Genomic DNA, 16,291 nt, shown 5'->3' with positions numbered 1-16,291 from the left:
GTCACAGAAAACAGAACAAGAATCGACAACTCGCAAGGCATTACACTTACAACTACAATAAGCATGTTAATGTTAATCTAACAGCTCCAGCTCCCCCCCCCCCCCCATCTCAAGGTTGGCAAGTATGGGTGGTCCTTCAAATTGAAAGTGGGAAAGGGAAAGTCTAAGCTCCAACCCCCAGAGAGTCTTCTTGACTAATAGAATGAATTCTGGGGGTTGGAGTTTAGACTTTCCCACTTTCAATGTTAAGGACCATCCTAGTCTACAGCTTGAAGTGCATCAATATTATGTGTCTAAACTAAATCCTTTAATTTGCCTTGATACGTTTCAGAAGACAAATGACTGTAGTTACTGCAACTTACCATAATAAACTGATCTCTATGATATTTGTTGAGCCTATTCATGCTCTCCAGAGGATAACCCCCACTTATTTTAGACAGTTCATGATGTTTTTCATGTTGTGAGCTTCAGGACGAACTGTCTGCTGAATAATTGCTGGATTTTTATGGTGTTTGTTGTTCTCCATTTTTCCGGAAATTGAACCTTTTGTTCTTAGTGTATTTATTTGTGATCAAATAATACTCAACATGTACCACCAAAAGCACAACATTTTAAATTGTTTAAATAAATAACTAAAAGTACATAATAAAAATCAGATAACGTTCTTTGTGTATTCTGTCCGGTTACTGTCGCTAAATATCAAGATTTATTTTTTAATGATTGTAAAGAGAGATTTGTTTGGTTTATTTGTCCAGAACAGAACATGTCTACTCTGTAAGCAGCAGTGTGTTTTGTTAAATGTATTAAGCGCACAGTTTTCTGTCATCTATGCACACTTTAAGTTGTTGAATTAACTGTTGAAACCCTGTCCCGTTGACAGTCTCTTCACTCAGAAGGGCCCCGTCTTCCTCAGGTAGACTCAGCCGTCCACTTCCTGTCTAACTGTCCCGTCTTAGACCCAGACGTGTGTTGATTCGTCCCGTCTCTAAACCTGACCCATCACTGTCTGTTTTTATTATTATTTTGCACTCCACCCTGCTGCTTGTGTCTCCATTTTAACGTCTGAGAGTAGAGAATGTATCGTTGCTTTTTCACACTGCCTGGCATTTCATTTGACGCCCGTCATTTTGTGCTGCTTTTATTTATTGCACCTTATTTGTTGTGGTGTTTAATGTTGACGATGTGTTCGTGGACTTTTTGGTGATCAGAGTAAAGGAAGCTGATGGAGTGTTTTGTGTTTACAGGCTTGAGTTTGAGAGACAGCAGCGAGAAGAGCTGGAGAAACTGGAGCTGAAAAGGTACAAGTCGAAAAAACTACTGACAGACATGACCATGCACTCGTTCACAGGATAAGGATTAGGTTTAACTTGATTACACTTCTAATTGCTTTGAAACTGGAAATCAAATCTTAACGTTGTAAGGTCGAGCTGTTAGGGTTTATTGATCTTGATAGATGTTTCTATTTAATGCAATATAAAAACCTCCATAACATATTTAAGCTAAGCCTTTATTTAGAAATGTCCCTTTGCACATCCGTGTTCTCATTTTTATCTACAGAGAGATAAACACAATTGTTAAGTAATTTTGTTTTATTGTATAACCGGGCATATGTTATCGATTTGAAATAATCAGTATAATACTATATAGTGATTAAACTTGTGATTTACTTAGTTTTGAGGAACTTTAAATACAAATACCTTTCTAAAACTCAGAGAATTCAATTAAAACATAGTCTTTTGTCTTTTAAGAGTTGGCCACTAAAGTGATGTTACAGTATGTTGAGAATCTGACACATCAAAATCAGAGGTTGGTTATGTTTCACCAGACCTCACCCTTACATCAAATAAAAAGCCGTCTTGGAATTACCTTTCAAGCGCAAGACATCATCAAGAAAATGTATTTAGATATTAAAGTGGACCTATCATGCTATATTTGAATAATATAGGGTAGGACCATACCTATATAAAGGCATATTTATACTTTTTATTTTTCAAAATACCAAACAGATCATGCATTTTAGCCATTCCTCATTTCACTCAATTTAACACTGTCTTTGCATGGGCTGATTCTGTGAGAACAGCACCACCTACAGGCCTGGCATATGTACTACAGAGTCTCCAGGACTTTCCAACGGCAATGTCCGTGGCTGTCTCCTCCTGATTGGTGGAGTTGGCCCAATAGCCATAGCGCCACTTCTGTGACCTCATAGAAGTGTTCAAATCTGGATCAGTCTGTATCAGATCCGTTGCAGCCCCTTTTTAAGAGATTTGGGTATGGAGGAAAATAGAGAGGGTTGTGTTTTCTGACACTTGGTGAGTTCCCTGGAACACCGGGGACACATATTCATGTATAAAAGACGTACAAAAGTGCATTTTGCATGATAGGTCCCCTTTAAGAGAGAGACCTTGGTGACTTTGTGGAAGATATATCTATATGTATATAACCGTGCCCCGATCATTTTGTGTTGCTGCTGCTTCAGGAGGCTGATAAAGGAGATGGAGGAAAAGCACCAGAGTGAGAAGGCAGAGCTGGAGCAGCTGCAGCAGGAGGTGGAGAGTCAGCGCAGAGAGTCTGAGGAGGTGCAGCAGAGGATCCTCCACCAGGAGGAGAGCCTCCGCTCGCGCAGCCAGGACATCGAGAGCCGCCTGCAAGACTTCCTGGCCGAGAAGGAGCGCTTCGAGGAGGAGCGACGCTTGGAGAGTTACACAGAGGACCTCCAGCGGCAGAAAGTGCATCGGGAGGAAGACATCGAGGAGGAGCAGGAGGATGAAGGGCAGGAGGATGAGGAGCAGCGGAGGCGGCAGGAGGCGGCGGAGATCTACCGAGAGCTGGAGAGGCTGAAGAGGGAGCGCGAGGAGCAGAAGGTCCGTCTGGAGACGGAGCGCCGGCGCCTGGAGGAGCAGGGCCGCGAGCAGCTGAGCCTGGTGGGGCGGCTGGAGGAGCAGCTGAGGGAGAAACACGACGCCTCCTCCATCCTGCTGACCCGGGAGGACAACCGCCGCCTGGAGGAGGAGCGCCGGGCCCTGGCCGACATCAGAGAGTCTCTCCTCCGAGCTAAAGAGGCCTCAGAGCGGACGGACGTGGAGGACGCTGGGGGGAAGGAGGCGAGATCTGCCCTGACGCGATACACCGACTTCAAGGAGGCGCAGGTGAAGGAGCTGGGCCAGCTGGAGGAGGGGCTCCGGCAGCAGAAGGGGCGCCTGGAGAAGGAGGTTTCTGCGGAGAGAAACACTCTGCAGCACCTCAGCCACGGACTCAGAGACCGGAACCAGCAGCTGAAGGAGACGCAGGAGAAGGTTTGTTTGTTTGTTTGTTTGTTTACCATGTCTAAACAAATGTGATTTAAATTAGAGCAAATGGTTCAAAATATCAAATGCAAGAAAAGGCTTTATCTTTCACAGAAACCTCCTGCTGCTTTTTATGCCTACGTTCTAGCACAGTACTTAGAGGGGCTCTTCATCCTTTTGTAGTTATTCAAAATGTGATTGTGTTTAATTGTGTATGATAAAGACCTTCACATTAATGAATACATTCCTTACAAAAACACAACCACATTTACATCTGCTGAAATCTTTCCAAAGTGAACCGGTCTGATGTTGTTAGAAAAATCTCACTCCAGTTGCAGGAGTGAGATCTCAGATTGAAAATCTATAAATTCTGACTTTTATTACAAATTCTGACTTTTAATAAAAATCTCAAAATTCTGACGTTTTCTCAAAATCTGGAAGTAGTCATCACACACAGAGCATCAGCTAGTTCCTGAACAGTGTCCTTCACATGCTGATATCCAAGAGAGGGAGTTACACAGTCACAAGATGGAGGAATACCGGTTCTTCTAGGAAATCATACATCCTGTCATGAACAAAATACTGACTTTCTCTAAAAATGTTGACTTTTTTCTCAAAATGTCAACATTCTGACTTTTTCTCAAATTTCTGAATATTTCTCAAAATGCTGAGTTTTTCCCAAAATTCTGATTTTTTCTCAAAATCTCTAAATTCTGACTTTTTTCTCAAAATCTCTAAATTCTGATTTTTTTCTCAAAATCTCTAAATTCTGACTTTTTTCTCAAAATCTCTAAATTCTGACTTTCTCAAAATCTCTAAATTCCGACTTTTTCTCAATCTCTAAATTCAGATTTTCTCAAAATCTCTAAATTCTGACTTTTTCTCAAAATCTCTAAATTCTGACTTTTTCTCAAAATCTCTCAATTCTGACTTTTTCTCAAAATCTCTAAATTCTGACTTTTTCTTTAAAATGTTAACTTTTTCTCAGAATCTCTAAATTCTGACTTTTTCTCTAAATTCTGACTTTTTCTCAAAATCTCAAAATCCTCACACAAGAGATGGAGGAATAGAAAGCAGTATTCAATGTTTACTTCAGATTAGCTCCACGTCAGAAATGATCATGCTTGTCATATGTCTCTCTCCATAGAGGCTGAATCATCATGTTAATCACATAGCTATCATATGCCTCAAACAGTCCTGATGCTCTTCTAGGTAATCACACATCCTGTCATGTTCACAGCTGCAGTTGATACCTTTGTTATCATGCTACTCTCAGATTGAAAGAGGACATTCACCATTTCCCCAACAGATATCCTGAAATACCCATGGCATGCTAAACCTCATTGTTTTACCAGGTCGCCAAGATAATTAAATGTAATCTATTATTATTATTATTCAGGGGGCGCAGGACGCTACAGCAGTGTCCCAGGAGGAGCAGCTGGTGAAGCAGGCGGAGCACAGGCTGCAGTTTAAGGAGCGACAGCTGGCCAGCGTTTCTGACGGACTCCTCCCCGCGCTGGCCGAGGAGAAGCTGAGAGCGGCCGAGATGCTGGAGCGCAGCGGAGGAGGAAACAACGGGAACTGCGACATCCCGCCGGGGCTCGACAACACGCTGTTCCAGGTGGAGAAGGAGCTGGAGGAGAAGCAGGAGAAGCTGAGCCTCCACCTGCACAGCGCTCAGCAGCTGCAGCAGCTCCAGGAAACCTACGAGTTCACGGCCAACGTGGCGCGGCAGGAGGAGAAGGTGAGGAGGAAGGAGAAGGAGATCCTGGAGTCCAAGGACAAGCAGCAGAGAGAGGGGATGGAGCAGGCGGTGGCCCGGCTGGAGAGGAGGCACGCGGCCCTGAGGCGCAGCGCCTCTCTGGAGCCCGAAGCCGAGGAGCAGAGACACGACAGCTCCGTCAGGAACCTGAGGGGCGGAGCCGAGCTGGAGCAGCACAGGTCAGAGACTCCAGGTTCAAGGCTTTGATTGTCATGTGTACAGTGTGCAGTGTAGATATGACAATGAAAATCTTAGGTCACAGATTCCTCCAACAGAGCAACACAATAAAACAGATACAATATTACTAGTAGATCAAATAAAATAGAATATAATAGAAATAGTGCAGAATAGTCTATACAGTCATTTAAATATTGAGATGAGTTGCAAACAGATGAATGTTATGGATGTTCTTTCAAAAGTTCAGGTGTGTAACTGTCTTATGGCCTGTGGGATGAAAGTTGACTGTCCCTGAGTGGTGGTTTTAGACCTCATGACTGTAATATAATGTACAAAACTGGACAAGACTGTAGGAGACAAAAGGCTTACGTTTCTTATAAGATAAGATAAGAAGTACTTTATTGATCCCAATTTGGGAAAAATGTTGTGTTGCAGCAGCAGCATAAAAAGACATGGCATTGTACAATACAAATTTAAAAGACTAGAAATAAGCATTCGAAAATGTAAACATCTCAATAGAAATAAAATGGTATTTAAAAAAAAAAAAGTATTATTTGTATTATCGTTTATTTACATCACGTTAATTTGTATTTTTTTTAGCACCTATGATCACATAGGTGTGGTTTATTGGTATCTAGGTCACCTGTTGTACGCCGGTTTTGTGGATGACCTGTGCTGATATTTTGTTGTTGACCGTGTGGTACTACTTAAAGTGGACCTATCATGCTATATTTGAATAATAAAGCGTAGGACCATACCTAATATAAAGCATATTTATACTTTTTATTTTTCAAAATACCAAACAGATCATGCATTTTAGCCATTCCTCATTTCGCTTAATTTAACACTGTCTTTCATGCTCTGATTCTGTGAGAACAGCACCATCTGGTGGCCTGAAATATGTACTACAACGTCTCCAGCGCTTTCGAACGGCAATGTCCGTGGCTGTCTCCTCCTGATTGGTGGAGTTGGCCCAATAGCCCTAGCGCCACTTCTGTGACTTCATAAAAGTGTTCAAATCTGGGTCAGTCTGTATCAGATCCGTTGCAGCCCCTTTTTAAGAGATTTGGGTATGGAGGAAAATAAAGAGGGTTGTGTTTTCTGACTCTTGGTGAGTTCCCTGGAACACCGGGGACACATATTCATGTATAACAGACGTACAAAAGTGCATTTTGCATGATAGGTCCCCTTAAGCTATCCGTTGTTTCATTTTGTCCATCAAACATCATCAACCTTTCAACTTCAGTATGGGCTTTCATGTTAAACACACGTCACGACCTAAAGCCAGGTTTAGCCTCAATGTAGTGAGCACTGTTTGTCCTGAATCAGATATGGAGAAATCAAAATGTTTGTGTAGTGCTGCCACAAAAACAGAGCTCATAGTGTTGTTGTTTTTGTATCTGAAGGGTGGAGCGGGAGATCCAGAAGCTGCGACAGAGGATCAGTGAAGGAGAAGAGAACAACAGGAGTCACTCCATCGGTAACGAGGAGAAGAGCAGCTCTCCGGTCAGCCACATGCAGAGTCTGACCACGCTGCTGCCGCTCTCCGACGACAGGTACTCCTCAGGGAATACTCACGGTTTTCATTTTGTTTGCTATTTTTTTATTAGTTGCTGTCCTGTTTACAATGTCAGCTTTTGTCATAATTAGCAATTTAGTCTTATCTTAGTTAAAGAAAACTTTAGCTTAATCAGTTTGTAGTCGATGAAAACTTGACTTTTTAGCAATCGAAAAATAACTAACAATATAATAAGAAAACCTCAATTTGAAAACATTTGAGTCTGGCCTGTTTTATTGCCTTTTCCACTTTGTCTCGCCTCAGACATTGAAAAACGGTTGTTGAACTTCATATTCAGTATATTTTATTCATTAACAAAGAGAAACCGTCTTTATGATCCTTACTTCATTTTGTTAGCTATTTCTTTTCAAATGTTCAAATTGTTGTCATATTGAATCATCCTGTCTTCTTTTTGTCTAGTTTTAGTTCAGGAAAAGCAATTTCGTATTCTCTTCAGCTTAATCGATTTGTAGTTTATGAAGACTTGACTTTTTAGTCATCGAAAAGTAACTAACAATATAATAATGTGTCCCTTTTTTCCCAACGAAAAAATGTAGTTATCAAAAAATCAATAAGAAAAAAGCAAGACAAGAACAAAGGCTTGTTGAACTTCATATTTAGTATATTTTATTTGTTAATAAAGAACAACTGTCTTATGTTTTATAATATGATCCTTACTCGGTTACATTTTCAGGGTTTTCTAACTTCTATGCATTCCCCAAACTTAAAACAATATTAAAGGTCCCATGTCATTTCTACTGATCATAATTCCATTGTTGAGGAATACTAGAATAGATTTATACTGTGCAATTTTCCAAACTCACATTGGTTTCTCATACAGCATCTCTGTATAGTATGTGTATTCACTCTGCCCCCCCCCCCCCCCCCCGCCCCTGTGAGCCCAGTGGCCGTCTGCGAGACAGCGCGGAAACCAGCCCGAAACCAACACTCACAGCCTCGCCGTGTCCCGCCGTCTCAGGCTGAGAAATCCGCGTAGCTGCAGCTGAGAAAAGATTGAGTGTGTTTGTGTGAGGAAGGAACGTAATGGCTCCGCGGACGTAACGTTACGTCTCTATACCCAAATACGTCACTATACCCAAGAAGAAAATATTGGAAAATGAGAATTCTCCAACGAGGCGTTCTGGGGCAGCATAGACAGGTCTTTTCTGTGTTAGAGTTTTACTCACTACAGGGTGTACTTTGAGGGTTTGTGACTCTGCAGACCGTTTACATGCAGAAAAACCTTCATAACACACAAGGGGACGGGTAATAACCAGAAAAGCATGACATGGGACCTTTAAGTATTGTCACAAATAAATTGTAGATTTATTAGAGTCTTGATTTTTCTATAGACCGATTGGTTTTTCATGTATTTCTTTACATTGTTACTCAAGCTTGTTCTCCATCATCCAGGATAAATGCCTACATTGAAGAGGAAGTCCAGCGGAGGTTACACAAGATGAATCTTCTCAACGGCAGCAGCAGCAGCATGGATCTGTCTCTCTCCTGCGAATCTCTCAGGGTAAGAACTGCTTTTCACCCCAGCATTAATTTATCTTTCACACCTGCTGACAAAAAAACGTGTTTTTCCCACCGGCCTTTACTCGGATGAATACTTAACATCAGTCATACAGAACAACATCCACTTATGAATTAATACAGTGTTTCCCCTACGATTGTCTTGGAGGGGCGCTGCGCCCCGCCAACGGAGCCCCGCGACCCCCCCTGAAATTCAAGGTGTTATAAAAAATATACAGTATATCTTTTTTTTTTTTTATTATGATTATTTTTTATATATATAGCACCAAATTGCAACTAATCTATATCTACTGTCATTTTTCACATTGAACATGTGCTCTTTTATTAAATAAGCTAAACACTTTCATTTTAAGTTGTGAGTTTAGAGTTTTTGACCCTAAGAAACACTGATGCATTAATCAATAACAATAATCCACAGCTCCTCTCTCTGCTCCAGAGGATTTAAAAAAAGATATCCCAATACCACCGAGCAACCAGGCAGCACCCCCCCAAAGCAGTAAACCTAGGGGAAACACTGTAATATGTTATGTTATTCCAGTAAAACTCACATGCAGTATACTGTATGTAGACATGCTTTCATTTAGAATAGAATAGAATCCTTTATTGTCACTATACAGGTACAATGAGATGAGTAGAGCTACTACTTTTTTTAAGGTTCCATCAAAAAAACAAACGAGAGACGTACAACATTCAGGAGAAGACAACATGCAAACAGCAAGCATTCATATTTCAATATGCAGATAAAGTTAAAGTGCAGGAATATATCGGTTTAAGTAAAAATAAATATCTTTGAATGTATATAAAAAGGTATGTATATATATATATATATATATATATATATATTGTGTCAGTGCAAGCTGGAGTTTAGTGCATGTATTGCTCTGGGGAAGAAACGGTCTGATTGTCTTTATGCATATACTGTACATATCCACCTATTCACTATTTGTTTATCTGCACTATGTCAACAACTTTTTGTTGATTTAAATTAAAGCTCTACAGTTGTTAAGAAACATCTTAAAGAAACGTATTGCTCCTCATTGTGTTGAATATGGCTTCTATTCCTGAAACACATTAGGTGAGGCTTCATTTGTGCTCTTAAATGTATATTGTGTTAAAAGTAAAGTGTAAAGTAAAGAAATCCAGCAGGTCCAGCGTGGAAGCGGCTTTCTCTGTGAAGAACTGATCTTTAGCTCTTTAACCCCGCAGGAGGAGGAAGAAGCTAGTGACTGTAGCTCTGTTAGATTAACAGAGGAGGTAAGACCAGGATCCACCTGCTCTGAATGAGACTTCCCCCGCTCTGAAATCTGCATGACTCTCCCAAATATGATTATGGATCGAATCATTAACACTTATATCAGTCAGTTCTATTGTTTGCTCTTTTAATTGGGTTCTTCTCCACCTGATCTTTACTCATCCGGGTTTTCTTTCATTTGTCCCTTTCTCCTGGCATCATGGTGTATAATTGGAATATAAAATAAAACATTATGTTTGGTATTTTGCACCTACTTAATGTTTTTGTTTGGTATTTGTGACACTGATAATGAATGTTTTAATGTTTGCAGGATGAGGAAAAGCAGAACAACGTGAATCCGAGAAGGCTCAAATATGAGGTAAGACAAAGATCTAATTTTAGTATTGGGATAATTATCTTTTTTATAATAAATCAATTAACATCTGTAAACCTGCTACATTTAAACAATGACTCACATGCATGTAAAAAATGAAACATGATTCCACATATCATTGACCAAAATCAATGTAATTTGAAATGAGATGGTGAATGGGTTTCCATTTGATTTCTTCAGGTTTGAAAAACACAGGAATTCACAGATGTACACATGTTCTTTTAAAATTCCAGTTTAGTAGTACGAGATAAAAATTGAAATAGAAAATTGTTAGGATTGGAGTCAGTCTTGAAAGTTAATCAACTCTTGTTGTTATTGGTGAAAGCAAAGTGGGAAGAAAGCCCATTCTCCTCGTTAGGATGGTAGCGACCAAATAAATGAAAAGTAGACAGACAACTAAACACACACATTTATTTCAGCTCAAAGTCCTTCATTTCAAACTATGTGAAACTAAATATGGGTAGAATAGTTTACGCAGATCCCTTTTTTGTCAATTGACGTTCAAGATAGGTGGATTTCAAGCCAGAAACAAAAAAATAACAAAATATAGTTCTGTAAAGACAATCGATGTGCTCACAGGAAGGTCATAGTGATAAGAAATATTTGCAAGTGCTACTTTTCCCTCATTTATTTAGAACTCAAAGATTCCCAGTACACTTTTCATCCTAATTTGCATGCCAAACCTCTTTACACTGTTAATTTTGAATCATTTACAACTCGCCTGTGCACCTGGTGATGGAGGAGATGGTTATTCTCAAAGGGTTGGATTATGGACTTCAGTATAATTCCTTCACGTCCGTCTTGGTGATGTAGTCATGGACTCCCCCCTTGTGCACACAGAAAGCCTGCGAGTTCGGGTCTAGCTTCCTGCCTGCCCCGGAGCTTGAGGCTTACTCCCCTCCTCACAACCAGAAAAACATGTTGGAAGAACCAGAGAACGACCTCTTAAAGCTTCACAGAGAAGAACAAGTAGAATCAGCTGGAGAGTTGATTAAAAAAGAGGAAGTGCCTTACAAGTATGTCCACTACAACAAATGGTGGCAAGATGGAGTGACAGTACCCCATGAAGAAGTTGCCCAAGATGTCTGTAAACCTGATCACTGTGACATTGAACAACGCAAGCTTTTTGACACATCGGCAAACGCAGTGAACAACGGATTTGATGAAAACAAAGACATTCCTTATAAGGGAGGACATTCTTCTGCCTGCTGTGAACCCGATAAAAAGGTTGAAGATACAGCCAGCAAGCACCAAACAGGGATAGAACGAGATGGTGAACTTCCCAATGGTCAATCATCAAAGTTGAAGAACTCTGTCAATGGTAACATCAGTGAATCCGTAAATAAGGCCAATTCAAAAACTGAGAAAGTAGCAGCAAACGGGGGCTATGGTTTCGGTTATTTTGCTGGAAAGTTGTCCGAAGTGTACAAAGACGCCAGTCGAACAATACAGGGCACAAGTGAAATCATTCGAAATGTACAAGTGACTGAAATGAAGGATGTAGTCTCTCAGTATGTGACCATGATGTCCAAAGAGCTGCCATTTATTAACCGAATGCAACCGGAGCCACAACCATGTTTTGATGCCAAAGAAAACAAAGTCAGTCTGGTTGATCTGTCCAAAGATTGCGCCCTAAGTCTACCACAAAGTTGCGGCATGTCTACAATCCCAGGCGTCTCTGAATGGCCAGAAGGTTCTGTGTCGTCTCTCAAAGACCAATGTCCTGAAGTGTTTTATCAGAAGTTAGTCCAGCTGCCTCCAGCCTTGTCCGAGCTACAGACCTTTACATCCCAGAAGATGCTTGAAAAGTTGGAATCTCTGAGTCCTCAAAAAGTCAACAAGCTCTTGAGTATCTTCTGGCTCAAAGCTGCCAACAGTAAGCAGCCGATGCCAAAGCCTGGGTGCTTGCTTTTGACCGAAAAGGAGATATTAGTGCTGTCAAGTGAAGCAAATTCAGACGACACCATAACTATTCGTCACCGTTTTAATCTCCTGGAAATCAAGATGGTCCAGATTAGCTTGGCAGGACAGCACGTTCGCCTAATTGGCTCCACGGAAGACACCATCTTGGTTGTTTTTACCCACAGCAAAGAGCTGACCCAGGACTTCTGCAAGGCTTTACTGAAGGTCCTTTCTCAGGGAAAGTCCTCTGAAGGGACTGAAGATCACCCGTTGCTCTCCGGTGATCTCATGGTTCTCTCTTTGCATTGCACGTCAAACATTCCTGACATCGTTCTGGATAACGGACTTAAAGTGACGTGCCGATTCAAGCGCATCCTCGCAGACTTGCTCTACGTTGTTCACGGGAACATGGAGGGTCCTGGCAAACCTTCTCTGGCACACATTCGTCCTCTGCTCTACACCAGCGTCAAAGTCAAGGACGTTCCCCGCTTGCCCAAAGACGCCATTTATCAGTTGCTCCTGACAGACAGTCATGTGGTTCTTCTTCGGGAGGACGGCGTCTTTCACCCGGTGCCACGAGGATCCACTCTGCTTCTTGCTATTCCTCAGTTTCAGGCATTCAAACTCTGCCGACGATCAGACATCAGATGCCTGTTCGCGAAGAAGGATGACAACTGCCTGGTGGTGGATTTCACGTTTAAAACTCAACAAACTAAAACGCGAGAGAAGAAGATCGAGTTCAGACGAGGCTCGGCTGACGTGTGCTCCATCACCAATTTGAGCAGTCAGGGCGATTCCTGGAAGTTATGTTTTGGATGTACCTCAGAAGCTGAGATCTTGATAAACCATCTGTGTACTTGAGTTAAACTCCTAAAGGCAGTTTCACTTGAATTAAGTCACAAATGTAACGTACTTAACTTCGTCCAAAAGGAAGACATTTAAATGAAGAAAGATATTCAGTCACCTATAATTGCTTCGGGATGTGTTTAAATAAGTTACCACAAATTGACGGAAAAAGAGTTAAGAGATATTTCTGGAAACATGATTATTTATAATGTCAAAGTAAAATCGAAGCACTTAAAATGATTTTAGATGTTCCAATGTTATTTTGTGATTTCGTTATTGTGCCTCAAAGTCCTGAAGATTTTCTTTTTAAATGAAGAAGCACATATCATGTTAGGTTTATATTCATTATTATTTCTTGTCATTCCTGTTGTTTATTTGTGGTTTTAAATAATAAATGTACTTTTGAATTTCAAGGTTTTTCTTTTTTAAATGTTTTTTTTGCTTTTGACTATTTTAAGTCATTGTTGACAATTCTTGATTTTTGTTTGCCTTGCAATCATTTATGGTTTAAAGGGAACATTTTGCAGCTGCACTTTAATTATCGATCGAATGACTTCAATAAATGCTTTATGATAAGAAGTGATTAAACATGAAATATGATTAATATGTATTTAAATCAGCAATGTTTAAAGTGCCTTTAACTGTTAATAAACAGGATAATAAAGATTAAACTGTGATTCTTATTGACCGAATATATTTGGCATTTTCAAATACACCATTCAAGTAAAAAGAAAATGGTTCATAATACTGTTTTCTGAGTCAACCCTTTACTCTCCACTTCCTTTCTTGTTCTTCTCTTCTTTTCCTCGTCTTTTATCTACCGGTGATTTCCTCTGCAGCATCTGGTGTGTCGCTCCGGGACGAGCTCCGACGACCTTCAGGAACCCGTTAAAATTAGCATTCCTCGTTACGTTCTCCGCGGGCAGGGGAAGGACGAGCACTTCCAGTTCGAGGTGAAAGTGAGTTCAGGACTTAAAGGTCCCCTTTTCTACTGTTTATCATCAATATATTATAGCTCTCAGATATATTCAAAACATGTCTCTGAAGTGTTTGGCTCCAAACACCAAACAGATCATTGCAGCATTACCCATAATTCCCTCTGTTTCAGCCCTGTTTCAAAAGTGCTGATTCTCTGTCTGTAACTTTAGATGAAAATAAGGAGCCCCTCCCCACGCCCCTCTGAGAGATATTTGGTTACAAAGAACACAATGGTGCTCTAGGAGGAGATTCAGGTGATAAGGTGGGGGGGGGGTTACCTTGGTTGGTGATTGGCTAATGGTCAAACAAGCCAAAAAAACATTGTGACATCGCAAAGTGGCCAAAATCTGATCAGCTCATTTTCAGACAGGTTTTTATAGAAATGGATCAGGACGAAAAGAGAGAGAATCTTTGTTCCTGAAACTTTCAGATTCTCTTTACACAGAGGGGTTGACATGTTGATGTAGAAGAGACATGAAGAAGAGGGGACACGTGTTGATGTAGGAGAGACATGGAGAAGAGGGGACACATGTTTATGTAGAAGAGACATGAAGAAGAGGGGACACATCTTGATGTAGAAGAGACATGAAGAAGAGGGGACACATGTTGATGTAGAAGAGACATGAAGAAGAGGGGACACATGTTGATGTAGAAGAGACATGAAGAAGTGGATTGTGCATAATAGGTGACCTTTAAGTAAATGCACAATGGTCCCTTTTTTGGTACACCTGTACACTCTCGTGCAACAGTTAAAGGTGGGGTAGGTAATTCACTTCAGAAACACTTTTTGTTATATTCCATGGAATGCTCTTAACATCCCGATAGCAATGAACACATGAAATGCTTTGACCATAAATATATACAACCATTTCATCTGTGGAAGCCGTAGCGCTGTAAATAGCACGACCAATCATCTGAGCCGGCCCGGCTAAAGTAACTGGATGGCCTACCTGCCTGTCAGTCTTCCATCTGTGCACAAACTTATCTCGTGCCCTCATTGGTCATGTGCGCGTTCGTGTGTGTTGGAGGAGGGGCTCTGTAAGGAAGTCTGAAGGAAGGGGCAGATTATTTTCGGTTGTGTATTTTCAAATTCTAGCGCACTCGAGCTGGTTTCTCCATTCTTACCTACCCTACCTTTAAATACATTTTTCTTTATTAATTTCAGTTTAGTTGTTGGAAATGCGGTTAAAATGAATGTTTATTACTGAGGGTGTACGGTATACAATTTATATTTAGAGATTCACTCAATTAGGTTGCTTTAAGTGTAAAATACTCAGGATTTCGTTTTTTTTTTAACACTGAAACCTTGGGTGTATTTTTTTGATAGACTTGCATTAAGCGTTTCTCTCTCCACGTTCAGATCACTGTTGGGGATGAGATGTGGGCCGTGTTCAGACGCTACACTCGCTTCCGGGAAATGCACAAGAGCCTGAAGTTGAAATACCCAGAGGTGAGAGAGTTTGATTTATTTTACAAGTATTGAGTCTGTCGAGTCACTTTGTCCGGGTCACACGTCTCTGAGATTTGTTTCGTGTCACTCAGAAGTCTCTGTTTGTTTCAGCTGGCAGCTCTCGAGTTCCCTCCCAAGAAACTGTTTGGAAACAGAGACGAGCGGATGGTCGCTGAACGCCGGAATCACTTAGAGGCAAGACATCTTTTATTTATTATTTTAAATATATTTGTATTGAAGACACACAGAAAAGACATGTACATTGATAGGAACCACAGATACAAATGTTCAACAGTTCAAAGTGTTCAGCTTAGTCTCTGCTATTGATCATCAATTGACAAGCCATACATAGTTGATCTTCACTTGAAGGCGTACAATATTTAAATCATAATTATAACCAAAACAGACCATGTAGCCAAAATGTAAGAGAGTGTTGTACAGACTAACAGGACAAAACAAAAATAAATAATAATAATAATAGAAAAAGTACAAAGACAAACACTAAATATAAAATAAAGAAGGGGGGGTGTGTCTATTAATCAGTAGACAAAAATGAGAAAGATTTGAAGGAAGTGAAGGAGGCTTGCAGAGGCAAGACATCTTTTTACAGTTTGAATTACACATGAAAGATAAAACCACCGTGTGTTCTAGGGCAGTGGTTGCCAAAGTGTGGGGCCCCCCTGGGGGGGAGCAGAGGCATGACAGGGGGGCGCGAGAGACCAGGAGGAAAAATGGTTATTAAAAATAAATAAAAAAGATTTAAAAAATGTAAACAATTACTTCCGAGGCACACGTTTATATGGTCATTATAGTTATAAAAAAATAAGAGAATAAATGAAAAACAGGTATGAAATACTATATGACAGTAAAACAAGAATAAAGTTTAAAAGAGTGATTTGTAAAATATCCATAAAGAAAAAGGAAATCTGTTTACAGTTCTGTTTCATCTGGGTGTTGAGAGAGGTATCCATAGATCTCTTCATTTTGCTCTCAAAGTGCACCAGATTGATGCTTTTAACTTCAATATTTAAAAATAAATCTTCCCAGGGGAGCATCCCCCCGGACCCCCCTAGAGGAGGTAAGGACCCCCCTATGTAAGGTCCACACACCACCTATAAAAACAGAACTTTTCCTCTGCTTACACCTATGCCGTGAGCTGATTATCGA

The 16,291-nt window shown here is 40.6% G+C and overlaps 2 protein-coding genes across 4 annotated transcripts in view; both read left to right on the top strand.

Moving 5' to 3' along the window:
• The window catches only part of kif16ba (kinesin family member 16Ba), a 38,227-nt gene that overhangs the window by 18,710 nt on the left and 3,226 nt on the right, over positions 1-16,291 (top strand). Inside the window, exons 18-28 of one of the 3 annotated variants that reach the window (XM_079663121.1) lie at positions 881-913; positions 1,245-1,298; positions 2,480-3,296; positions 4,687-5,228; positions 6,633-6,782; positions 8,198-8,306; positions 9,530-9,577; positions 9,886-9,933; positions 13,536-13,655; positions 15,035-15,124; positions 15,236-15,319. In XM_079663121.1, coding sequence (XP_079519247.1) covers positions 881-913; positions 1,245-1,298; positions 2,480-3,296; positions 4,687-5,228; positions 6,633-6,782; positions 8,198-8,306; positions 9,530-9,577; positions 9,886-9,933; positions 13,536-13,655; positions 15,035-15,124; positions 15,236-15,319 — 2,095 coding nt within the window. The remainder of the gene's footprint in view (positions 1-880; positions 914-1,244; positions 1,299-2,479; positions 3,297-4,686; positions 5,229-6,632; positions 6,783-8,197; positions 8,307-9,529; positions 9,578-9,885; positions 9,934-13,535; positions 13,656-15,034; positions 15,125-15,235; positions 15,320-16,291) is intronic. The other 2 variants (XM_079663123.1, XM_079663122.1) reach the window with 2 other exon arrangements.
• LOC307028287 (uncharacterized protein) lies at positions 9,956-13,529 on the top strand. Its single transcript, XM_079663200.1, has one exon. It carries the CDS (start codon positions 10,867-10,869, stop codon positions 12,709-12,711), a length of 1,845 nt encoding a protein of 614 aa, XP_079519326.1. The 5' UTR covers positions 9,956-10,866; the 3' UTR covers positions 12,712-13,529.

This window comes from Notothenia rossii, assembly GCF_949606895.1.
Source record: "Notothenia rossii genome assembly, chromosome: 1".
Taxonomy (NCBI): Eukaryota; Metazoa; Chordata; class Actinopteri; order Perciformes; family Nototheniidae; genus Notothenia; species Notothenia rossii.
Note: the sequence above shows the minus strand (reverse complement) of the source record. Positions and strands in the feature narration are given on the sequence as shown.